The sequence below is a fragment of the Heliangelus exortis genome, chromosome 2 (assembly GCF_036169615.1).
Source record: "Heliangelus exortis chromosome 2, bHelExo1.hap1, whole genome shotgun sequence".
Taxonomy (NCBI): domain Eukaryota; kingdom Metazoa; phylum Chordata; class Aves; order Apodiformes; family Trochilidae; genus Heliangelus; species Heliangelus exortis.
This window is the reverse complement of record NC_092423.1, coordinates 143,756,494-143,783,749: the sequence shown is the minus strand read 5'-3', so window position 1 is coordinate 143,783,749 and position 27,256 is coordinate 143,756,494. Positions and strand designations below refer to the sequence as shown.

The 27,256-nt window shown below is 35.9% G+C and overlaps 1 protein-coding gene across 1 annotated transcript in view; it reads left to right on the top strand.

Moving 5' to 3' along the window:
* Positions 1 to 27,256, top strand: part of ZFAT (zinc finger and AT-hook domain containing) — a 79,260-nt gene that overhangs the window by 16,157 nt on the left and 35,847 nt on the right. Inside the window, exons 3-8 of the mRNA XM_071738434.1 lie at positions 4,001 to 4,261; positions 11,505 to 11,678; positions 15,122 to 15,272; positions 15,539 to 17,034; positions 18,171 to 18,403; positions 26,517 to 26,604. Coding sequence (XP_071594535.1) covers positions 4,001 to 4,261; positions 11,505 to 11,678; positions 15,122 to 15,272; positions 15,539 to 17,034; positions 18,171 to 18,403; positions 26,517 to 26,604 — 2,403 coding nt within the window. The remainder of the gene's footprint in view (positions 1 to 4,000; positions 4,262 to 11,504; positions 11,679 to 15,121; positions 15,273 to 15,538; positions 17,035 to 18,170; positions 18,404 to 26,516; positions 26,605 to 27,256) is intronic.

The following is a 27,256-nucleotide window of genomic DNA, read 5'->3' as shown; positions in this document are numbered from 1 at the left end:
AGGGTTGGACTTAGTGATCTCAGAGGTCCTTTCCAACCTGGATCATTCTGTGATTCTGTTTATTCTGTGATTATCTGCTGCTGGATCATAGCTGATTAAGGTCATTAAAACTGTGGCAAATGTACAGCCTCATCTGTACTGAACACAGGATGCCACTAGAGCATTAATTCAGGCTTGGGGCAAGAAGAAGCATTCCAAGAAGTGTTCCTAGGTGCTATGATATATATATGCCTAACAGTAAGTCTGTGGATGAGAAGAATTTGCATATATTTGTATGACAAGATGTGCAGAAGGTTTTGAATACAGCCATATGCTGTTGTAATTGACTAAATAAAATACAAGCTTTTCATACTGACATTTGAGGAAGCATTCATGTGGTATAATGCATCTAGTGGTTAAACTTTGATCAGAATGATTAAGGGAACAGAGGCACAAGTGTTTTGTCATTTCTGACAACTTTTGTTTGAGTTGTACAACTGACAGTACAACTGGCAGTATGGTGACTGTATTGAGCTACTCACTTGTATAGGTTTGGAGAAAAAAGGACCATTTAACGTGGTTGTCTTGTATCTTCTGTTCTTCTAGAGTCAGATACTTGTCCTACTAGACTATTAAAAGGGTTTATTGAAGATGTTTCATGCACATATAAATGTAACTATAAATGCTGATTAAAGGGGGAGCTCTAGAAAGCCAGAGGGGAAAATTCTGTGATATACTCACAGTGTAGCATCTTAACCGTTTATTGCATTTTCCTGCACATAATAAATTAATATTGGAAAATCCTACCCTTCAAGGGTGTTGTCCTTTAGTGAATTAGTTTTTGTAAAGCTTGCTTTTAGGCAAAGACTGCTGAGAATCATTAAGTTGGATCATAGCTCATCAGTGCTGATGTGCCAGGATCTACATTGTCCACAGCCTAATCTATGCTGAGCTAAAAATACTGAACAATATGTTACTGTTATTTTAAAGTTATGTTGCCTTTTATTCAACTTTATTTAAAAAAACTTTTAAAATATTATCTGGGCCCTTGTGTTCTGGTGTTCTGGTTGTGGACCTCTATTTTTATGTAGTATGATCTCAGATGAAAAATCAATGGGGAAGATTACAGACCTCAGTACAATTCAATTGAGATGTGTGTGTGTATTACTTAGCTAAACTTCAGGGCATTGATAAATGTAATGCTGCTGCATAGCAACATGAATGCTTCATAAAAGTTCTGTGTCACTTATGTTCTAAATGGAGTGATTTGGAGAGATTGGTTCCTATGAAGGAACTGTATATAAACAGACATGTAGTTTATTTCATTATTGTATTTTTGAAGTGTCTTTTTATTTCTTTTGAGTACATAATTATATAACATGGCAAAGAATGTCTTCCCCAAATATTGCCATTGCTCATCCAATAGCAGTCAACATAAAGGTTGCTTTCAGTGAGTCTGTGAGTGTAAAATCCCTGTAAACAACTAAATTGGTCTTAGGGGAACAAGATTTTACTTTTAAAATCTTTTTAATGACCAATTTAAAACTTCTGACTAAGCATCCTTGAAATATGTGTAGGGTTTTTTTGTTTGTTTATTTAAAGTATTACTTTTTTTTTTTTTAAAGTATTTAACGGGTTCTTTTTTTCTAGCAAGTGATGATGTTTCTTTATGACTTGGTTACGTGGTGACATAGCAATGACAATGTACTAACCAATAACTGGGCATTGCTAACCTTAGAAGCAGCATTGAACTATGATGAGTTCAATCATAGGTGATGGTTATGATTAGTATAATGCAGCATGAATGGTTTGCTGGTGGCAAGCTGGGTAGCGAGAGACATCTGGAATTTATGGTGAAATGCATCATTAAAAATTTAATTCTGGAATTGCTATCTTAAAGCCCATGTGAGTCCTCCTGTTCCTGTGGACGTTGCTACCCAGAACAGGCCACCAAGCTTTTTTTAATGTTTGAGATTTAATGCTGTAAATTATCCTCCTGGTAGGCTCATTTGCAAATAGTAGTGAAATTTACACCTTCTTTATATGTTTGCCACACTATTAGTAGACACAGTATCAAGAACTACAATTTTGTATTCCATAGATGAAGGATATATATATATTCTACCTAATTTCTTTTTGCTGGGTAATCTGATTATTGCATTGGAAAAGAATACAAAGACTATCATGCACAGGGAATATGGTGGCTGAATTTACTCTTAATTTTGTAGTAACCTGAGCAGTAGCCACATCTTTATTCCTCATGTTGTGTTTGACCCATTGGCAAACAGTGACCTTTTTACAGGTTGACATGAAGATGGATAATGTTTGTTTGCTTGTTTTAATTGCATGTTAATTTCTTTGACTCAGGGCACCAAATACTGATTGCTGCAATTAATTGATGGGTAGCAAATGAATGTGAATGGTATCAAAGAGAAGTTTCAAGAACACAGAAATCCCCCTCTCTTTTTGGCTGATAGTTGACAAAGCTACTTGCACTGGAGTGCAATAGCACAGAAGCTCAGAACACTGCTGGTGGAGGGTTGCAAAAACTTATATGAAAGGATTGCTTTTCTCCTATTTTTTAGTGAGGCTTTTGGTCTTCTTAATACATTATAATTTTCCAGACGGATATTCAGCCAGCCCTATAACAAGATAGAATGCATTCTTTTTCACTTGATACTACCAGTCAACTCAAAGCTATAGTCTCTGCAAGTTGGTTTCTTTTTGTCTGGTGTACTTAAGGGAAATGTTGAGCAGATTTTGAATAAGAAGGTGCCACAACTTCCTGTTCTCTTGCACCATGTTCAGTTAAGGTTCCTTGACGTCATTTATTTTCCCATATGCTGTAATTCAATCAATTTAATAAGGTTTTTGGGCACATTTCCTTGAATATTATTCAGGGTTTTTTTGGGGGGTGTGGTTTTTGTGTTTGTTTGTTTGTTTGTTGGTGTTTTTTTTGTTTCTTTCTTTTTTTATATTCTCACAATTTTTCAGACTTCTACATTTTAAGTCTTAATTGATCAGACAGAAGGTAGGCTAATGGCTTGATGAGTACTTGAGAAAAAGCTGTAGCAGCTCTTAACCTTTATGCTTGGTACACACTGGTTTTGGTGAAAGTTTCTGGAATAGGAGCAGAAGAAATGTAAATTTTTCATAAGAGGCATAATTTATGTATAGTAGTTATATTCTGGTTTTGCTTGAATAATCTCAAGATACTTTTAAACAGCAACAGTTGCTTAATTACTGGACATTTCTTTCTTTGAACCCAGGAGGCATATTTCATACTCCTTCCATCTGTGCTGTGCAAAAAACCCCAAGCCCACAGTGAAAGTATGGCATTCTGAGGAGAATAATTTTATTTTTATTTCTGCTCAAGTACCAAAATTTGGAAATGTGTTAGTGCAAGTAATCTTTAAGGTAGCTCTTTGCCATGACTACCATAAGCTCTGACGTGCACAAAGTTTATTTTTGCTTTTTCTTTCAAAATACTAAAAACTAGAGTTCTTTGTGAATTTTACCATGTGCTAGCAAAAAAGAACCGTGGGAAAATATTAGAGTAACAATTCAATTTAATAAAAAGACAAAAAGCTTTTGATTTTAAAAGAGAAACCGTTATTTTTCTGAACGCATCTTAACATTTAAGCAATTTCTTTGAGAGTGATTTAAATTGCAAAGGCTTTTTATAGAGTGTCTGTACACAGCAGAGCAGCTTTGTGTAACTCTATTAGCATAAATTCTACAACAATTTAAAAAGAGTTCTTGCAGTTTAATTTCTGTAAAACTGTGGCACTTCGACATCTGTCGATCTCAGTAACACAAATCTTATTGATTTGCAGCTTGCAGAAGTGCCAACAAATTGGTTAAAAATAATTTGGTGTGAAATTCTTTTTAAGCTTTAGGGACAGAAGGTCTTGAACTTCATTTAATGTTCCTGCTTTTCAAAGATCAAATGTATGTTAGCTAATTACCTTTGGAATTTAATTATTTAATAATTCTTTCTATCTTTAATTTTCTTTTATAGAGCTTATTGTAGTGAAGAGGAAAAGGGGCAGACCAAAAGGGTCTACTAAGAAGTTTTGTATAGAAGAGGATGCAGCAGAAAATAATCCTGTTCAAAGTGAAGAAACTCCACCTGGGACAGAAGAAGGACAGGAACTGTCTGAAGTCTCACCAGGAAGCTTGGAATGTAGGAAATGCAATCGGAAGTTCTCCAACACTCGTCAGCTGAGGAAACATATCTGCATTATTGTTTTAAATGAAGGAGAGGAAGAAGGAGATGGAGGTAAGAAGAGATCCAACAAAAATAACATGAAGCATGTTGTAAGCCAGTGTGTTTCCATACTGTAACCTGATTGATAACAGCTTGCAATCGCTAGTGTCTCGTGTGTCATTATTGAACACAACTAGAATGACTACTTTACCTTCAGTGAGATGAAGAGATTAAGTTTTGTGTCAAGAACTAATTAAAATGGGCTTGAAATATTTTGACAGAGCACATAATTCTTTCTTTGATAAAATATCTGTTGGTTTTTGGTTTTGTTTTTTTTCTGTCATCAGTGATAGGATTTTTAAACTCTACACGATGGCCTTTACTCCCATTGTCTTGTCTCTGACATCCCAGGTGTCCGTACGCTTTGCTCTTTGTATATGTTAGGTATTATATTAAGTTTTGGCAATGTTGCCTTTTCTAATATCCATTTAAAGTAAAATCTCAGATCAGAGTATAAACTCAACTTAAATGTTCTTGACCTGCTGGCTCATTAGATCTCCTAAATCTTATCTTGATCTGTTTTGGTACAAAACATACTGGTAGATTATTCAAAGTAAATGGCTTATCCTTTTCCTTCTTTAAAATGAAAACAGCCTAAGTTTTGGGTATATGAAACATTTGTTACTTTTTCTCTGTCAAAAGCAAACCAATCAGGCCAAGTAAGTCATTCTCAACCAGCAAATAACAAGGGCTTCCAGTTGCTAGTGACTAGTGCAGCCAGAATGTCTTCAACTCTCAAAACTTTCTACTTTGACCACAAACTATGAAGGTATTTCAGTCTGTTTTTATCCTGAAGGGATAATTCTTCCTTGGAATACATCAGGAAATTCAGTCTTTATCCATCTACTGATTACAGGAAAACTTTTTACTCTTGACTTTACCATATGAACTGCTTTGGGACAAATTTTCTGTCTGTGAACATGTAGATGAAAGTAGCTCATGCATTATTATTATCCTTTAAGAAATGCAATTCCACTGAGTAGCTTCAAACTTTGTGAGGAGTGGACAAGAACAATATGGTCTATGCCTATGATTGTTTTTCATACTTGTGTTGCTTTACCAGCTCAGAAAACATGTTTGAGCCCTTGGATTATTTCAATTGCTGTCAGATTCATTTTACATTATGAAGAAAATTTTAAGGGCAATAGGTGAAACTTCTAAATGCGAACAAAAAATATAACATTGAAAAGGCAAGCAAATAATGAAATTATAAATATATTTTTGTCTGTTCATGCAATTCCGTAAAGACCTCTTCATAATCTAGAAAAAAGACCCACAGCACCTACTGACCCAAATGCACCAAGATTCTTAGTTGTCAGAGTTGTTGACAGAGTCTACACAAAACTGCAAGTATTACACCAGGTATTTGTTTTGTGTGTGCACACTATTTGTTGAACATCTCAGTTACTTGAGCAGATGTGGTTGGTACCAATATATTCTAAAGCAAACTATCCCTGAGACCAAAACTTCTTGGAATCACACTTAGTTTGGTGTTGATGAGGAGAACTTAAACTTCTAATTTAATGAGATTTGTCCATTGCTGAAGTTCCTGGAGCTAGATGGAGAATTTTATTAAAGTTTTTTGAACCTTCCCGAGTTGCAGTATGTTTTCAAAGACAAAAGAAGAAAAATTTGCAGTCAAAGCTCTTTGACCTCTCACCTTGTACATACAAGTTGTTTTCTCCCCCTTTTTAGTGATGTTTTTCCATCTTGAAATTTCCTAATGCATCTGGGACTTCTTTGTAATATTTTTTTAGTACTTTCTCCTGGTTTTAATTTCTTTCAAAGTTCAGCATTGTGTGGACATACTAATTATGAAGTATGTTTTCACTTTGCATGGAGTCTGTCTGGGATGGCACTAATTTCTCTTTAGCAGCTCATATGATGTGGTGTTTCTGATTCATGACCAAAATAGTGCTGATAACACACTGATATTTTAGTTTTTACTCAAATATTACTAAAATAAGTTGCTTATTTAAGCAGAGCTGTATGTACAACTATTTCTTGTTTTCTTTGGTTAAACCAAATTGCAGGTTTTGACTTATGATTTGGATCTGGCTGGATGCAGGCACTGCCATCCATTCTTTTTGTCCTGGCACAAAACTAGAAGAGTTGAGAATCTTCCTGAACCATCCTGTTGTCTTCACTGTGGTTGCTTCAGGCCAGAAAATGGAACTTATTTCAGCCCCTGACACTGGGATGGCTTTGGGGATTTTGCCTGTTACTTTTCTGGATTAGGTCCCCAGCAGCTGCCTCTGAACTCACCTGTTTTGAGAAGCAGATGCCAGAAAATTGTTTTAACCACCATCCTTCTCCCATGCTGCAACATTCCAGAATATCTGTCAGATACAAGAGAGGACATTTGGTGGCTGGGGAGTGGGATTTGGGTGGACAGATGACAGCAGTGGACAGCCCACAATCTCTTCTCTGGAGTGAACCATTCATTCCTTCTGAATTAGGAAACAGCAGAATTCTTAAAACTGACACTTTGTCCTTTAGCTTAGAATGGTTTTGCCATCAGCTGGATTCTAATTTAAATGAATTCTTTCTACAAGTAGTATGGCAATCTGCAAGAGGAGCAATTGCATGTGTTTGTTTTGAATGGCCAATTTACTTTTTTTTTTTTTATTTTTCAAGCTGCTCTCTTGCTACTATCATCTTTTGGGAGCATAAAAAACCAGTAATTTGAATGAAAAGTAGTTTAAAAACATGCCAATTAAGGATGTGTAGTTGTGCCTGCAAAATGTCATATATCATAACAGTTACGAATGCAGGGAGCAGTAACTTCATTTAATGACTCAAACAGAATCTTGGGACAGATAACAATCGAGTTTGAGGGGGCTCTGAAAACTGATTAATTCAGAGGTGGCTTTACTGAGCAACACAGATAGGACCACTTGAACATTTTAGAAGGCACAGGCATGGCATTGTATTTCTTGTACAAACAGCAGCAGGCATTTAAAGTGCTTGTTGGTAGATAGGGGAGGGCAGTTTGTGTGTCTGTTGAATGGAAGTGCCAGCTGACAAAGTGCTAAGCTGACTGCTTAGCAACCGAGGTGCAAAGTGTGGCAGTTTGTATAAATAAATCTGTTCAGGAGCAAGCAGAGATCCTTACCCCTTGGGGAAGCTTTGCTTGGCTGTTCTAAGTTGCATGTACTCTGTTTTATCATAAGTCATCTTAAATCACTCACAGGTGTTCCTTTGTAATAAAACAATTGTATTATTTGGGTGAATTGTGCTATTTGTGAGAGACAAAACACTTTTGACACTCAATCCACAGTGCTGATGACGCTCAAGTCATTTTTTCCAGGAAGACAACTAAATTGCTGATGAGGTGGCCTCGTGTTATGAAAAGGCAGTTTCAACCCTGCCATGAAAGATGAAATTCTTGTTTTTCACTAACAGGTGCTTCTGTCTCCCCTCTTAATCCTTCACTAAAGCACATTTTCTAGGTGAGGCTTTTTTCATGTAGAGACAATTCAGGAAGAAAGCAGCTCTCATTGTTAAGATTAAGATTTTCTTAAGAGTGAAGTTTCTAAGAGTTTTTTTGGTTTGGTGATTTGATGGGTAGGTTGTTTTTTTCTTCTTCTTCTTTTTTTTTTTTTTTTTTTTTTTTTTTTATCTCTCTGGTTACACTCAGACTATCAAATCGTTAACAAAAGCATTGCCCCTCTATGCAGCTCCAATTTATCAGCAAATAATTCCTGGAAGAGGCTTGTTTCAGGAAGGGGAAGTATGGGGCTACTGCCATCGACAAGCATCACATTGATGGATAAATTTTGGTGTTTAAGAACTTGACCACTCTGTAGAGAGAAGACACTGTTGGGTTTTCTGTGGATCATGTGAGTGTTGAGAATGTTCGCACAAAGGGTTGGCACTAGTTGAAAATATGTGATCAACAAACCAGTTGAATTTTCTTGCTTTTCCTGCTTTTTGGCCATGAATGTGCTTTTTTATGTGTGTTAATGAAATTTCCATGGTACTCAATACCTTCCTTGAATGTTTGCAGATACTTATTGTAGTGCTCCTGATAGTTGCTGGCTGCTCTTGGTTCGTTTTGAGAAGGTGGAAGTTGACATTAATTCCTTTATTTTAAGGACTCACCAGCTTTGAATTTCTTAAGAAAATATTTTCACATGGCCATAATCTTCATATTTAGTGCTTAGCATCTGTGTACCAAGTTTCTATTCATATGAATTAGCAGCTTTTTAATAAAGAAGTATTTCAATATTTCAATTCTGTATGAAGTGCTGATAGCCTTTTAAATAGCATTTGTGATGTTCTGTTTTGAAAGGAAGAAATCCCATTCAACTGTATTTATTGCAACAAGTCTGTTCTTTTCTGCAGCTCTTACCTTTGGAGGGACTGAAGGAAGTAACAAACTTACCTGCCTGATAAGAGGCACATAGGAAAGAAAGCCAGCATGAAACATTTGTTAGCATTTCATTATAAATTATTTGGTTCACTAACAAACTCAAATCTGTGGTTTATCCTTCTATATTCCCTTTTTAGTTATTAGTATTCCCTTTTTTGGCTTTAGTAGAATTCTGAAAAGTTCCAAAATTCAAAAGTTAATAGGGTTGCAGGTTAACATGAGCAGCATGAAAAGGTAAAAATAATTATTTTGTTGTTTGATTTCAATCAATTTATTTCCTTATTAAACTGACCAACACTTATTTTGTAATGAGAAAATGATTTAAGGGTAGGGTGCTAGGATTCTACTCATAAGCCTGCTAGGAATTCAGTATTTAATTCCAGGCATTATGGGGAAAATTATGTTGCCCCAGTCACATCTTTCCCTTCAGTGTGTGGTCTGTATTTGTGTTACCTAAAACATGCAAATAATGATTTATTGTTTTACCTACAAGTATATAATTTTTTCCCCCTAAAAATATCAAATAACTCTTATGTCTTTTGAGCAAAGAGTAATTAAACAAATTCACTTTTGTATTTGTTGTTTAACAATATGTGAAGTAGCCTCAGGGAAACAATTTAATAAGCTAAGCAGCTTACACTCTTTTTTTCTCATTCTTTATGAGAAGACTTTCTTCTGTTGTCCTACTGTGAAAGTTGTGACAATTCATTTTATTACTGATAATAAACTAACAGAGGCTTTTTCATAAAGGAAATACGGAATAATGTGGTTGTTCCCACTGCCTGTGTACCCCACCAAAAGAAAACACAGCACAGGCAGTTTCTGGTCAAAGGGGATATTTCTTTATATTCAAATATCCCTTTGAAGAACTGATGTGAAATGTTAGTGTTTGAATTTCTAGGATTCAGTATCAGTTAACAATTTGCAATATATTAAGGAGGTAAATGGGGACATAATGAGACCCTTTATACTTATAAAGCAGCAATAATTTCTAAAATCAAAGAAACCTATGAGAAAAAAAGTAGTTGGGAAGAGGAATCAAGGAATTTATTTAATGAAATTCAAGAAATCATTAGCAAGCACTGAAAAGCAGGGGGCTCTCCAGGCACAGCATTATTTTCTGTAACCTAAAAATAAGAAGCTGGGGCACAAACACTGCTGACATGACTTCATAGGAAGATGGCTTGATAAATGTGTTTGAATTCCATTTGCCATATGGTTGTTGCTCATCCCAGGTATTGTAAATGTGAATTTCAGATTTAAAAATTGGCATTAAGTCATTAATAGATGCCAGTAGGCACATTTGCCCTCAGTATGCCTGAGAAATTTAAACTCGTTCCTACATACCCTGTTTCCTTCTGCTTTTCTATCTAATAAAGGGCTTGCAGTTTATACAGGAGTTAGTTACATGGTCAGTCCTAATTATGATACTTTGTGTTTATGTTCTTCAGCTTCTTAAAGAAGAGCCAGCACTTTAACCCTTTGTTCCATCAAGGTCAGACCTGGGGAGATAGACATATTTGAATCTTAGTTGACTATTAAATAAAAATATTAAATAAAAATATTTATATACCAAAATATTGCTGAAATTAAAATAAAGCCATTTCCATGGATCATATCTTTCCACTCCTTTTGCTATTTGCATGCCATAAGCAATCCTATACACACTACACCTCTGCTGTTCCTGGTTTTTATTTATATATGGTTTCCCTATCTCAGCAGAGCAGCTACAGCACATCATGAATATACATTTAATACCTTATTCTGGAGATTTTGTCAGCTGCTTTATATTCAGAAATAAAAAAATCCAAAATTCACCAAGTTAATTTTTAACTTTCTTTCCTCAATTGCTTTTTGCTTTCTTTATTCATACTCTGGAATATTTGCATAATGCCTTAATTTGCCAGGAATGTTTTCTCTAGACCTCATTTTCTACCACTTCATCTAATATAAAGTTTTCTTGGCATGACCTCACAGCACTCTGTTTTTATTCTTGGTGCTGATAATTCTTTATATATAAGCAGTTTTTTCAGTTAATTTTATTTTCAGAATTTTGATAAAGAATTCCTCATTTGCTTTAAAGAAGAAATAGTTTCAAGATCAACTTAACTGACTACGAATTATTCATTATTAGATGAGTGTTTTGAATACAACAATTGCATCGTTTTCTAGTTAACAGGTCTGAAAGTTATCCATTTCAAGAGCCTGAAGGAATTCTTAACACCAGTAGGTAGATATGATTTAGAAGTGAAGGTCTTCAAAAGGAAGAACTGCATCTCAGGAGTTAGGATGAACCAAGGAACTGATTTGAACCTTAATTCTTCTTGAATCTTCATTGAAAAACAGAAGTATGTTTCTGGCTATTGACTCAGAGTAAAAGTAGGGAAATCCACATAGACTATTGGAGGATTTTCCATTAAATAAGATGATTAATGAGTCTAATAGTAAGTGAAATAATGCTAAATCATCAAAAGAGTTACATATGGACAGGAGGAAAAGAATTTTTTAATTAATAGTGAAATCGTAAGAAATTGTACAACAATTTTATAGTTTCCACAGAAATCTACAAGAGTTTCAAGATAATTTAGAAACAAAAATGTTTAGGAGATTCTGTTTCTTAATTTAGATTTTCTATTAATTTTGTTGCATTTTATTTTTTAATTTTTAAAAATTTTTTTAAAAAGCATCACACAGGTTTTATTAAATACAGAGCAAAAAGTTGCCCTTTAGGGATTCATGCTGCATTTCTTATTATGATAACATATATTTCTTTGTACAGTAGCATTAATCTTCTCATAGTTCTTTCTCACAGAGTTAGTGACTCTGTTACTAGCATTTCTTTTTTGCATAGTTACATTCTTTTTGATGTTTGCTCTTTAGGTAATGATTCTGACGTTGACCTTGACAGGAAGGAAGATGAGCGAGAAAAAACTCCAAGGAGGCCAAGAGTTCAGAAAACAGAGAAAACTCCATCAACTAAGGAGACTGAACAGGTTCCAGGAGCTAAAAATCCTATTATAAGTGTGGTTTTGACAGCCCATGAAGCTATTCCAGGTAATGAGACTCACCAGTTAAATAAATATATCCCTTTTGGGCAGGGGGGCTGGAATTAGATGATATTTAAGGTCCCTTCCAGGCCAAACCATTCTATGAATCTATGATTTTTGTCCATGCCAACACTTTAAAATATTCATTGATCCAAGACTGAACTGTTTAGGACATTGATTATCTGAAAAGTATTTGGTGGTATTTGGTTACCTGGATACAGAATTTCTGCATCTGGCAGCTGGATCACTTTAGAACTAGCATCACATCTCTTCATGGGTGCAACAGGTGCTGCACCTGGGTGCAGTTACCTATGTTAATATCAGTTACTTTTAGTCTGTGAGTGGTTTTAAAGAAGAAATTGGAAAAAGAAATCAAGAAAAGGAAAGTGTTTTTGCCCATAATCTTTATTTCATCTCTTGATTTATGTGTATATTTCTAATAAATGTGAATTTGATTATGAAAACACAAACAACTTCGTATATACATAACCTAATATTTATGCACACAAATAGTTTCCCAGAAAATACAGATACATATTTGAAAATAAGTAATGTTGCTATGGAATGATTAAAGGATTCCTTATCCATAGATTTCTACTCTGCATTTCCATCAAGGGCTTTTGGAATAATTTCAAACTATTTATTTAAAAATGGACTTTCACTTGCTGTTTTCTATAAAGCAGTCACTCACCCTTCTGGCAGAATCCTTTTTTAATAGTTTTTTGTGTTGCTTTCAGCCTTGTAGGTTTATTGTTCTCCTCATCATTATTGTTAGCATTTCTGAGTGTTTGTTTTGGTAATAGCTCTTATAACAACTAGAATGTATTTATTTACTGTTGTAGGTTGGAAACTAGCTGGATTTTCTGTGTTGTTCTTTATGTCTTTAGTTATTGAGATCTGTGATATACTTGGCCTTTGCTAAAATGCATTTCTAATTGTGGTGGTAGAACAAGCTGGATGAGCTCACTTGTGTTCTTCAAAATAAAATATGCTTTCAAATTCATTGCTTGAGAAAATTTACACAGGGTTTTGGATTTATACCAAGCTGTAAAAATTTTGTTTTTCCAGTATTGTAAATATTGGGGAAGGTGGAGTAGAACCAGTGAACACTGGAAGTGTGGAAACTTCAGGGTGTTACGAGGTTTCACTGCATCAACTGCAGGCCCCTTTCTCTCACATGTTGTAACCCTGGGCTCTTTCCTAGCTCTTGCTAAACACTTTTCTCACTGTGTCTCCTGGCTCTTCTGCCTCATTCCTCCTGCATGTTGGTTCTTCCCCATCCTGGTGCCTGTTCCCCTTGTTGCCACATGTGAGACTCCCCTCATGCCCTCTAGGACTTGGTCAGGGTGAAGGGAAACATGTGGCACCTGGTTCATATGGTTCATATGGGTTCATATAGATGTTAGTTCATGGATTTATACACACATCCTCCCTTCCTCGGGGCTTTTGGGAAGATCTGGAATTTGGGGTCTTCTCTCTCCAGGAGCTAAATTTTATGAACCTTGTGAGAAATTTTGTCTTTGAGATCTTTACATTTCTGACAAGGACTAGAAAAATTTTCAAGTGAGGAAGGAGAGATGTGGTTGGCACTACAATCAAAGACCCATTATTTTAGGAAATAAACCTAAAGAGGTGAACAAAATAATGGTAAACACACAGTGGAAAAAGTATAGTAAAGATGGGATGTGGGGGAGGAAATGAAAATCTGGAGGAGATTATTGCCTTCGTTACTACCTAGTAAAAGTTTTCTTTGGACAACAAAAAGTTTAGGTTTTCTCTATGTATATGCTTTCTGAGTGACTCAGAATATTAAAACAGCTTTGGAGCTCTTTGGTCATGGTACCTTTTGCATTCAAAAGGCTTTAATGAACCAAAGGGATCTACAATCAAATGTGAACCAGCAGCTGTTTTTGAAGGTCATCTTATTTATTTGGTTGACAATTTGTAGTGTTACTATGTTCAAGTTTCCAGATAGAATATATTTAATAAGTCATTGCTCTTAAGACAGTTCTGAATTATATGTACTTAGAGTAGAATAGCTTGTTCATCATTCTTTGAACTTTCTTCTCTTTATTCAGTTATTTCATTTTATACTTACATATGAATAACAGTGAGATTCTGTTGAAAATACACCGAGTATGTTGGCTCTTTTGATTTCTACAATCTTTCTAGGCTTTTGTTACACAAATTTCTTTGATTTTTATTCTAAATTCTTTTTCTCTATCAAGAAGATGTATTGTACTTTTCCTCAGCTTCTAACCAGGTGAATGAGATCAGGTAGTAAGGTAATATCCAAGAAAAAGAAAATAAATTGAAACTTGCACAATTTCAGTTTTAGCTGAAGTCATTAGCCATGTTATTTAATTCAAAAATGTTTTCATATGCAGCCTCTCTTGCTTCCTTTTCACTGGTATATGCTAGAACAATCTTTATTTACAGGTCCTTTCATACATCTTACCTGTTCATCTATTACTTCTATTCAATGTCTTGTTTTCTTTTTGTTATCCAGCTTACTATATTACCATTTGCTATTAATTTTTCAGTATCAGACAAGAAAGCATTATTTCTTTTTTTTAAAGGTTTCTCTATAGTACTTGTTACTGTTGAAGAGAATAGCATTCCTGTTGAATATGTGGGTAAATGAGTTACAGACACACAAAGAAGTTAAAAAGGAGGGGAGGAACCAATAATACATTCTTTGTTTCATATATATAAAGTTTTGCTTCATTACATGAATTTTCATTATCTTCAATGCTAACTACAGATGCCCAGCATTAAGGTTTTCCAGCCAGTGTTCAGAAATTAAAGAACACCCAGCTAAATAATTTCAACTAAATTGCATCTCAAAATGGGCTTATTTTTGCCTCAAAGTTCTGAAGACTAGAACCTGGTCTTACTATGTTTGGTAAAGCCCCTGTACTCCTGCTTCTAATAGAGACTGAAATGTGCACATGGAGCATAATCTTTTTCTTTGAGGAGATGGCAGCATGCCCCAAAATATCAGTAGTAAAAGATTTACCTAAGGAAAAGATGTGCAGACTTTTAAGTATAGATTAAGCAGTGTCTTATGCCCACCCTTATATGTGGATCTGATTAAACAGGTTGTCTGAAGTTTCCAAAGGATGTTGTGTGAGCAAGAAACAAGAAAATTGAAATTTTGATTCGAAAAGTTACAGTTTTTTAAAGGTGGAAGTATTTGGATATAGGATCTCAGAATAGTAGGCATCAAGCACCACAAATAACCCTCAGAACCAGGAGTGTTCCTTAAGATCTGTGGTGTAAGTACTGATGTCTTCTGGAAGTGCATCCATCATTCTGCACATCAATTTAACAGAAATTAATGCAGTTGAATTTAGGATTAACTTAATGTTTTGTTTACCCTTGCATATTATAAACCATGCACATTTTAATATAACATTTTTAATCAGCATTTGTTGTTCTTGCTTTTAGGAGCCACAAAAATTGTTCCTGTTGAGGCTTCTCCCCAGGAAAGTGAACCTGCAACTCCAGAGCCAGCATCTCAAGACCCATCCCAACGGAGAGGATATCAAGAATATGCCATTCAGCAAACCCCTTATGAACAGGCAATGAAATCCAGCAGGTAATTTTGAAGTGCTTGTATTTATGATCATGCAAAATATGACTGAAATGCTTCCCTATTCATTTTCATGAAGCGGAAATATTTTCTGAGCATTTTAAATAAAGGAACAGCTGAAAATACGTTGTAAAATTTAGAAAGCCAGTGGAGAATACATTTTTAGAATAAACTAAACAGCCATGTCCATTATGAGTAACTAGGGAAATATTGACATATTGTGTCACTAAGTTTCGATATTGTAAATATATCTGGTTTGATTTATTTTTTAGGTTGGGTCCAACTCAGCTGAAGATTTTTACATGTGAATACTGTAACAAGGTGTTCAAATTTAAACACTCCCTCCAAGCACACCTGAGGATCCACACAAATGAAAAACCTTACAAGTGTTCATACTGCAGTTATGCCAGTGCCATCAAAGCCAACCTTAACGTTCACCTGAGGAAACACACAGGGGAGAAGTTCAGCTGCGATTATTGCACGTTCACGTGTCTCAGCAAAGGCCATCTCAAAGTCCACATTGAAAGAGTTCACAAGAAAATCAAGCAGCACTGTCGCTTCTGCAAAAAGAAATACTCAGATGTTAAAAATTTGATCAAGCATATCAAGGAAACACACGACCTTCAGGATAAAAAAGTGAAGGATGTTTTCGATGAGCTCCGCTTGATGACACGGGAGGGCAAAAGGCAGCTGCTCTACGACTGCCATATTTGTGAGCGCAAATTCAAAAATGAGCTGGATCGAGACCGTCACATGCTTGTCCATGGTGATGAGAGGCCCTTTGCCTGTGAGCTCTGTGGTCATGGAGCCACCAAGTACCAAGCCCTTGAGCTTCATGTGCGTAAGCACCCGTTTGTTTATGTGTGTTCTGTGTGTCTGAAGAAATTTGTCAGCTCCATAAGGCTTCGTGCTCACATCAAAGATGTTCATGCGGATTTGCCTGAGACTTCTGTTTTCAACAGTTCTATCAATCAGAGTTTCTGCCTCCTCGAGCCAGGAGGTGATATTCAGCCAGAAGCCCTTGGTGAACACCTAACACAGAGTGCAGATGACTTGACTATCATGAGTACAGGTGCTGTTGACACACCACAACCATCTGCTTGTGAAGGTGAAACAACAGCTGCAGATGTAAACCACAATGGTCAGCATAATGATGACCTAAAAATTGATACAGTCCCTTTGTTAGAATTGGAAAATCCTCCAGTGGAGAATGTAACTGAGACACTCTGTCAGGCAACAGACATACCAGACCCAAGCATTCAGTCCTGTGTAGCATCAGATTGCTTTCTGCTGAAAGAGAGCACTTCTGGTTCTGATGAGTTAAAAGTTACTCCTGCAAATGAAGAGGAAGTTAATCACTGCAGCTCTGTAAATGAGCAGGGTGAAGAAATTCAGCTTTTGCTCTCTGAAGACAAAAGTGTAAATCTGAGTCAGAATAATGCAGGGACTGAGAACCTTTTGGTCTCTGAAGAGAGAAATCAATCCATTCCTTCTGAAGAGAGAAATCAATCCATTCCTTCTAATGAATCAGAAACAAGCAACCTGACAGCTCAAAATTCAGCAGAAACCACAAAATCTCCACCAGTAATAGAAGGTAACACAGCTGTCAGTCCAGAGGCAGCCTCCTCTGCCACAGGGACATCAGAGAGCAGGAGTGGAGCTGTTGCCTTTATGCAGATCCTGGACAGCTTGCAGAAGAGACAGATGAACACAGAGTTGTGTGAGAGAATACGAAAAGTTTATGGAGACTTGGAATGTGAATATTGTGGTAAGGATTAGTAGTATGATGGTTTTTGTTGTTGGTTTGTTTTTTGTTTTTTTTTAAAATATCATATAGTGGGCCATCTTTTCTTGCTCTTGGTTTAATTTTGATATATTCATGCATTTTTGTATCAGTATTAATTTTGCAGTGTAATGTGGGTTCTGGAGCCCAGCAACATTTACTTTGGGCTGTATAAATAGTGTGAAATTACTCAAATCTCCTAAAAAACCCTGCAAAACACTAGCAGAATATAGCATAACAATGTTTTGCTATGCTCAATTTTCTCTTGTTTTGAAATATGATACAATTAGTTTATTTCTGTCCATGTCCCCTGCTCACCTTGTAAATTTCACTCAGGCCAAACACAGCAGATTTAGGAATGTGACCAGTATTAGTCAGTCCATGCTATTATGCTTCATTCTCAATTTAGGATAAAATTCAGAGTCCTTTTCACATAGTATGGAAGGGTGTATGCTAGTATACATCCTTTTCAATTGATAGATACACAGGCATATTTTTGTTACTGGTTTTGAACCACTTTTTTGAGATAAGAACTTTCATTACATAGTGCTAGATCAAGACTGTTCTGATTATAGTCTCTTTGAGTTTATGAAAATGGGAATACATTACTCCTATTTATCCCAACTGAAAATCTGTGTGTTTGCATAGCTGGAAAGGGAACAATTTGGGATTTATTTTCTAGGCTTGAACAAGGGAAAAGAATTAAAGTTTGGAGAAAAAGAGATTGTGATACACCATGACATTGTACTTTAGATAAGTTGCCATGCACTTCTTTTAAAACTGTTATGTCAGAAACGGCTTAAGGAATAACATGAAAGTAAAAAAGATTATGGCAGTCTTTTCTAGTCCTTTTCTAGTCTACAGTTGAATTCAGATTTCTGTATAGGAGAACAAATTTAAAGGACTTCTTCCTTAGGAAAAAGAAACATTGCTATGTATGAAAGTTGCCCCTGTTTGTCTGTTTCAGGACATGTGACAATCTTTTTAGACAAAAGTGGTTTTGTAAACATACTTTCCATAGTGAGGGGTCTTTAGGACAAGTTAGAAAACTGAGTATGTTTTGGAATGATCACTAAAAATTGTCTATAAAATACTTCCTTTGTATCTCATTTTTTTTTCAGGCAAGTTATTCTGGTACCAAGTGCACTATGACATGCACGTTCGTACGCACACTCGAGAACATTTATATTATTGCTCCCAGTGCAATTATTCTTCCATCACCAAGAACTGTCTGAAGCGCCACGTCATTCAGAAACACAGTAATATTTTGCTGAAGTGTCCCACAGAACATTGTGACTACTCTACTCCAGATAAATACAAGCTCCAGGCACATCTTAAAGTTCACACAGAGCTGGTAAGTAACAAAACAAGTATGTTTGGCTGAGTTCAGTGTCAGCATCAGAACTCACAGAATCATTGGCAATATTTGAAGACACAGGTAAGAGTTCATACCTGAATGCTCTCTGCATACTTCTGTACCAGGTATACGTGAGTTACAGTAGGTAGACATTTTCTCCCTATGGTAGAGTAGGTCTCTATCCATTTTCTCCCTTTGGTTTCCTCAGTATTCTTTGATTCTTTGCATCTTGAAGAATAAGGTCTGGTGCTATTGTTACTTTACTTTATTCCTTGGAGCTGAATTCTCTTCCTTCATGAACAGATGAATGTGGTGAAATGAAGACAGGTTCCTCACTTAATTACTACCTACAGAAGTAGTTTAAGTTGTTGAAGAGATCTATTTTTTTGTTTCAAATTGCTACAACTTGTTGCAGCCAATCTCCAAACATCTCTAATTTTCTGGTGTGGCTACAAAGACAAAGACATTGTCTTTTCAAATTTTCCATCTTATTCAGTAAGCCCTCCAGCTCTGGATGCCATGGTATTAAAAGCAGGTCTGGTCTGCTTCTTCAGTGTACCCTGTTACATGTTTTCTTTGAGACTCTGCGAGGGGCTCCACACCAGACTGGAATCCCACTTTGTGCAAGATGCTGCTTTCTGATCTTGTTCTCATCCAACATTCCCACATGAATGATCTTTTGATGAAAAATGTTTTCTACATCAACCCTCCTTGCACTCGTTTCAGAAGTATGTTTTAAAAAGATATATTATGGTATTCGGAATGTTTTAAACCAAAGGACTTAGATTTTATTCTTCATTGTTGATTAAGAAGCATTTTAGAAGTGAAATTAATTACAAGGTTTTTTTTGAAGATTAAGAAAAAGCAATTATTTTCTTTACATCAGTGTTGCCTTCTTTTCCTACCACGTGCCAGGATCCTTTCTAGGTACATTTTTTCATGGTTCCAAACTAACCTCTAGAAAAGCATGGTTGGCAAGTGTGTGTTCTCCCAGAACAATAAATTTAGTCCTCTTTTGATTGTAGTCTTTCTTGAAGGCCGTCAAGAGAGCTTAGGTGGAAGATATGACCTTATGCTATTTTATATGAAAATAATGGAACTGAATAAATTACAATTAAGGATTTATAAAATGTTTGCCAGGGATGCTTATTGTCATTAGACTTTCTTTATGACTGTGCCAGAATAATGGCATGAGCTACACCCTTGCAATTTGAGTTTTTAATAATTTATGCAGTAAAATGCTTCTAAAAAGTGATTTGCCCTTCTCCTGAATTTGTTATAATTATTCCAACAGAGGAGAAAATACCAGTTGTTAACTTGCAACACTCAGACACATTGCTCATAATCACTTGAGAAGGCAACATCACAGCTCAATTAGTCTTGTGATATTTTTGTTACCCTTACTTTTGCTAGTGAAATGTAATTCTTGAATTAAGTATTTGTTAATTTTTCCTCAGATGTGGACATTTTTTCCATAGCTACTTAAAAATGGTGGACATGCTTAGTGGTTTCAGGTCCTCTTCTACAGTAATACCTGAAGTTACCTTAAAGGTGTTAGTTACAGAACAGAATACTTCATCTCCTATTCTTGTTAAGTACCTGTCATTTGTAACTGCAGGACAGCTTTAAAAGCCAAAACAGGTGACATAAAAGGGAATATTTTGTCCCTTTTGGTCCCCCAGTTCTGTAGTATTTCAAACAGAATCTGAATTTCTTGGTGAAATGTTTAGAAAGCTCACATAATGCACATTCTTTAAGGCTGCTTTTGAATTTATTATGTTTATGGTGTCCATCTGACAGCACAAATCTGTGTGACATCTGAGACTACTTAAGAAAGAAGATTCTAAAAGTAGATGTCCTGTACCCTTTTGTAAGTACCTGCTTTTCAAGTGTGATGAATGTCCAACAGCTCCCACCAGGAAGATCATTTCCATGAAACTAAATGGAACTGAGAAAATGCACTTCATAATTAAAAACAGTGTGACAATGAGATCTCTCAGAAGGATGCTTACTGATGCTTACTGTCAAATATGAGTCTTCAAATGGACTGAAAAATTCCTATATTAGAACTCAGTCAGTAGCTGCACTTGGCATTTTTCATATTGGCCTTTGTGCGCACCTCTTGGTGTGTTTAGTTATTGCATACCTCACTGAACAGGACCACTCATTCTAAAATGTAGTACTTTAGCAGACTGCAGAGTTAAATATGAAAAGCTACTTAAATGTTAATTTTAGTTTGCAAAGTCATTTCTCAATAAATATTAAAATTAATGCTTCCTTGGAGATAGAAGATATCAAAATCTCAGTTCAGTTCCTTGTGTGAATGCCTGTCCTTTGTTACCTTGTTGCTGGCTGCTTTTCAACTGGATTCTTGTCTTATTTGGTGAATGAGATAAATGATGGTTATTAAAAAGCAGCTTACTGACTCCCTGTCACTCAGTATATAGCCACCCATTTTGTTCTCCATGCACTAACCAACTCCTGAACTGAGTTTTGAATTCTAGTTCCCTGGGAGATGATGATGGGGCTGTGTATGCACTGCCTGTTGCTTCGATATTGGCTACACATTGTGCCTGCAGGGAGGATTTTTCCTTTTGAAGTCTGAGAATCAAGGCTCAGCTTGATTTAAAACCAAAATTTTGTGAATATTCTCTCATTTTCAGCACCTGTCTTAAGGCTTGCGTAGTGGTTTCTGACAAATCTTGGCATCTGTGGAGCTTTTTAGAAGTTCAAACCACAACTGTGAATCATGTCAATATACCTAGGAAAGGAGTGGGCAGTTTATAATGAATTTAGGATAATTTATGTGAGCTATGTGGTAACATTAGGGACCAGGTCTGGAATGAAACAATGCTGATGCAAGTACCAGATTTTGTTTACAATTTCCAGTGGGTTTTACGTGGTATGGTGATAAACATGTGATGAATATCACAGGGAGTTTTGTGTCTGAAATTATTTAAAATCTATATAGGTAATTTATTCTCTAAGATAAACACCTCTGTAAAACTGGAGTTCAGACCCAGAACTGGCACTTGCTCCTAGGTTTCTGGAGATAAGTGACTTCTGTCTTTGGAAGGGTGCTTAGAAATTTCATTATGCTGCTGACTTTTCATGTAATAACATAGAGCTGTTGGTAGGAAGTGAGACACTTGAGCTCTGAATGCTTGTGTCCCCTTCCTGAGAAGTGTTCATTGTCAGACCATCACTGCTCTGGCTGGGATACCTTTCCTAATGCCACTGTGTAGTCAAGCATGCAAGGTACTAGAGAAGGAAGGAATTATCAAAAAAATACATTATCCAGTGATTGGTAAGTGACTTTTCTTCTTGGTCTGTGCTTCCAGAATGAACTTCAGTTAGCTATTAATTTTTACTGGTGTTTTTTTTTTCATGAAAAATACTTAAGCAGCACAGTATGCAGGTGCTTGTCATTTTGTGAGCAGATTTCTGCTGCCTGGCAGACCTCCTAAAAATCTGTCTGACAATTCACAAATGTTTCTGTAGCCTCCTTCGCACGAGTGCCTGGCGACTGCCTGGGTACACTAGATCTGTTTCACTAAATTGCATTTTAAGAGGATATCAGCTTGATTCAGGAATCTTGCATGAAAATTTTAATTTAGACATCATGACAACTGTGGTGAAGATTTCTAGGTGTCTTCATTCCTCAGAAGTGTAATTCAAGGGCCTAATTCTGCTTTCATAGGCATTAGAAATTAAACTTCTGTTGATCTGAGTAGGTGCAGGAGCAGGCATTGGCTCTCCATTCCTCTACAAAATAGCACAATCAAATGTTTTGTTAATTGAGTTGTAGAAACTTCTGCTAGAAGTGCTCTCACAGTACCAATACTTAGGAAAGCTTGATTTTATTTCCTGCTCATAAGATCATGTCACTACTTTTTAAAGGAGGGGAGTGGATTGTTGATTTCTACATCATACTTGTATGAACATTTTTTACTATGGCCATGGTCTTAATTTTACACTATTACCCTGTTAATAAAATACACTTACATACATTAATTACACTATTAATGAAATAGCACTAATAATGAAAAATCCACCTGGAGAACACACAGCTTCTTTTGACATTAGTGGCAAAAATGCTGTATAAATCATAGGAGAGATTATCATATGTATTCTACATATTTTCATAAGAGAAAATATTTCTGCCATCAGAATTTCTCTTTACTGATGAGTGCAATAGAGTAGCTGCTAATGTTCCTGATGTTTTTCAGTGTAGGTCATATTTAGTACTATTTGATTAATTAAATAAATTTCGTAGTAATCTGTTGGTTTAAATTCTACATCTACAGAGACTTTAAATTTTCTTTTCATGACTCTACACTAGTACACCTACACCTTGAATTATTTTGAAACACATGCTTTAGAGAAACAAAATTCTCTTCAGAGAGCTATAAACTGTTAATGCAATATAGCTGATGCCTTCTTAACAGTTTTAATTCATTTACATAATGAGACAGGCATAGTGATTCCCCTGTAAGAGTGGCCTTATTTTATAATGAAACATAGCATGAAAAGAAAATTCTGTATTAGATCAGTTTTTCACTGGATTTAAGAGTATTTATGGATGTAATTCATACACAATTTGTGGAATTTGAACAGTACGTTCAGTCAGAAAGTTAATTTTATCTTGGAATTATTTGAAGTCTCTTATACTTTCTCAAGTTGGCTAATAGGGGGATTAAAAAAATATCAGGAATGTGACTTTGAAATTTAAGTAGCTGATTGGCCTGTGCAGCTGGTCTCTAGTAGAGGTAAATCCAGCTCTCTTGATATTTTTCTTTGGTTTGTGTCCTTCAAAAGAACCTCAAAGGCATTTTAAAGGCAGGTGCTGCAATAGGGCATAGGAAGAATATTTTTTATTCTTAAAAGAGAAAAATTTGCACACTGAGACTATGATGGAGGTATTACTGCAACCTCAGTCTAACTCCTTCAAAGTGTCTCTGTCATCGCCTGTGACAAGGGCACTGAAGAGCTAAAGCTGTGATGGGGGAGACTTCTTTGAGGCTTTGTGATATGGCCTGGGTGCTCTGAAATACCTAATTTGCAACAGAGGATTTCTTAAAGGCTGTTTTTTAGAGTGATAGGATCACACTGAAGGACCAGTGCTGTCACAAACTCTGAGGGCAATGACAGGAGTACACTTACACATTCAATACTAATAACATAAACTCCACAAGTCTGTGGCACTGACCTGGACAAACAACTGTGAAGGGTCTGACTTCAGGTGGATGCTTTCTGTGGGTTTGCAGCTTGACAGATACATGTTGAAGGGACTCTGTTCTCAGGAGCACTATCTTTTACACAACAAAGAATGCCCCTTTTGAAAAACTATTTACTGCAGAACTTGGTATAGATAACTTCCTAACTGCTTGAAGGAAACTTTATGTTTTTTTTAGCATCATCAGGTGGAAAAATGCTTTCTTGGTGCCTATACTTTCATTTTTCTCTCTAGCTCTTGGTGCACTTACTAATTATTCTGTATTTGGTTTTCCTCTTGGGCATCAGCTTATAGCCTTGCCTTCCTGAACTGTAATCACAAGAATGTGAAGTTGCCACAATTTCAGCATTTTACTTAAAGTTGTGTGTGTGGAGTGGAGGTTTAGTTGGGTTTGGGGTTTTTTTGGTGGTGTTAACTTTTTCTTAGTGTAATTTTTTTATGAAACAGCAAGGTAAATTTGACCTAGTGTTATAGACACTCTAAGAAATACTTAATACAATGAACGAGTATTAAAGACCAGTATTATATGAGTATTAAAGACCAGAATGAGTATTAAAAACCAGAAACCCAACTGTACATTAAGTGTATAGTGATTTTTTCCCCCATTTATTGTATATTTTGAAACCAGTTTTATAGCAAGTCTGAAAAACAGTATTAGATTTTCCCAACATACTTCAGCTGTATCCTCAACAGCCCCTAAATAATACTGTGCTTATGCTTTTATTATATGTGCCAAATTATGGATGTGACAGTGGAACCCAGTCTTTGAAAAGATACAACCATTGCTATAGCACTTTTTTAATCTATCAATTTTCATTTAAGCAACATGTTTATGTAGAAGTCCAAAATTATCATACTCAGGTTTAGGAATAATAGGTTATATGGAACAGGCTCCTCAGGGAGGTGGTTGAGTCTCCATCCCTGAATGTGTTATAAAAACAGCCTGGATGTGCTTGGGGACATGGTTTAGTGGTGGGTCATTGGGAATAGGTAACAGGGTTAGGGCAAGGCTGGACTTGATGATCTTGTAGGTCTTTTCCAGCCTTAGAAATTCAGTGATTCTATGATTCTGTATCATTTGAGACACCCTAATTCTTCAAATTATTAAGATTTTTTTCAGCATTGCAGTTTCCCTGAATCTCTTCTTCCAAAAACCAGCCAGTGTTCCCTGCTCTTTCTTCTGCACTTGAGATTCTCAGGGTTCAAAATGGTGCCTGCCCCAACTCCATCACAGTAAGATACTCTCCCTACCCTACTCAGGGTGGAAATCCTTTAGTTGCTGCCATCCTCAGTCTCTAGTGTAGATTTTCTCACAGGAATGAATGACTTTCTAACAGTGCAGGCAGAATTTTTGTTATGCCATTCCCATATTAATGGCAATGAGATTTCATATCCCATATCCTACTATCATAAAAGTATTCATTACTATTTCAGCCCATAAGTTCTAGGGCTACTTCTGTTTTTAACTTGTAGGTACTTCCACACAGGGGCTTCCCTCACAGAGGCACATGATACTGAATGCAAATCACTGCATAATATTGCAAAATCTGTTTGCTGTGCTCTGCCTTTCTTTTAAGTTAGATGTCCACTTATTTGATGTATAACTGTGACATATAGGCAATAAGAGCCTTGTACCTTTTTTTGCACTGTTCAGAGATGCTGTTTGGTCTCATGTGACAAGCTCATGGGATCCATATTTCTTGTTCTCTTGGTACATCCAAATATATCTTGCATAACACAGGGGGCTGCCTCTTTTTGGTAAGGTAATCTTCCTTCCATGCTCTTCAAGAGGTTTGCTGTTCTCCTGAAAACAAGAGTGAATTTTCTGTTCTGTAGCTTCAGCTTACCTTTTACAGTGATCTCTTGGTAGTTTGGTAGGCACACATCTCCTACCAGGTAGTAAGTTACATGGTTATCAGCCCAGTAGTCAGGATTAACTAGACTTTCTTCACTCCTTTAGTTGTTTTGATAATCCATTCATGTGTTAATCTGGGCAGTGCAGGGATGACTATGTGACCCATTCGTTTGACTGAGCATCCAATCTGTTGTGTCAGCAGGTGCTCCTAGAAATGAGATAATATTCAATTTATAAGATAATCAGCAGAGATTATTTTAAATTTGGCAATTTACCAATTTGTAGATACAAGTTCTATATTTTTATATAGAGTTAGATGTGCTTAATAAAACATTAAAATTACATTCAGATTAAAATTGCATATAGGAAGAAATTGAATAAAAATCTCTGATTTATTTGATGATGTTATATCTTCTGTAGCATCAGTGACACTGATAAAAGCCAGATAAATCTGTAAGTTCCAAAATCAAAATAGTAGAATAATATTTTATTGGTAATATATAAAATGTTGAATATTTATAAATTAGTTATAAATGTAGATAGCGAATAATTTATAGAATCTGTTACTGGTAACTCTGTGCTCAGTTCCAGGCCATTCTGTAGTATGAACCCACATATTGGCAGATGTTTTAAGAATAATGAAAGCTGATCCTAAGGTCTAAGAACAAGAGACTTGTGAATAACTGAAAAAATCCTGAATATTACTGCATGTATCAAATATGGTTTTTTCTTCAATGTTACTTGATCTTTTAGCTCTTAATTGTCTGGAGTCAGAAGATAATACTTATTGTGCATATTCTCATGTGTTGTAACTTGGAGCTTCTCATTCAGGAGGATTAGTAATGTGCTTGGAATACTTAATATTTCTCCTTCACTTATTTCACTATAAATATTTTCATATTTTCTTTAAAAACTGAACGTTCAATTATGACTTTGTTGGGAAACATGTATTACTGAATAATTACTTCAGTGATTGCACCAGTGGGCTGATAATGCAATCTCTTTCTTGCTTGCTCAAGGATAAAAAGAGTTATTCCTGTCCTGTGTGTGAGAAGTCATTTTCTGAAGATCGACTTATAAAGTCCCACATCAAGACAAATCACCCTGGTAAGAAAAAAAATCAAGGAAAATTTCTGTCTTTTGCAATAAAATTATAAAGATTTAGAGTGACCACTGTAATGTGATTAAATTCCAGAGAAAGAAAAGTCTGTGTCTAAAATAACTAGTTTAGAGTAACAATTGTATTGGGTTTGCAGATGTTAAAATTTTGAGTGAAAAAAGTTATTGTTCCAGCTTGTGTATTGTGGAGTACATCAGGTAATTGTGTTGATAAATCCATCTTCATCTGTCAAAGAACTTATTTCCAAAAGAGGATCTAGATGAATTCAAATTACACATTGAGGAGTTTGGAGCTAGGCATATAGGTGTCCTGTAACAGACATAAAATTCCCCTTGGCCATAACTAAACTGACAGAAATGCATTAATCACACCTTGTTTTGCCTGTAGGTAATTCAGGTGAATGCAGAGGTTCCTGAGCTGACTCTCTATGTGCTTAGTTAGTGTGTGGCTGGGTTTTACCTCCCAGGGCCAACTGGAGTGAGCAGAAAAGCTCCTACTAGAGCCAGCCCTGATGTAGTGTGGCCAGGAGTAAACTGGAGGTGACAAAGCTGCCTGGATCCAAGCAAACCACTGCAGTGCTTTCAGACTCAGTTTGCATTCCAGTGGTCTGGTTTATCAGCACAAGCACAACATACAATG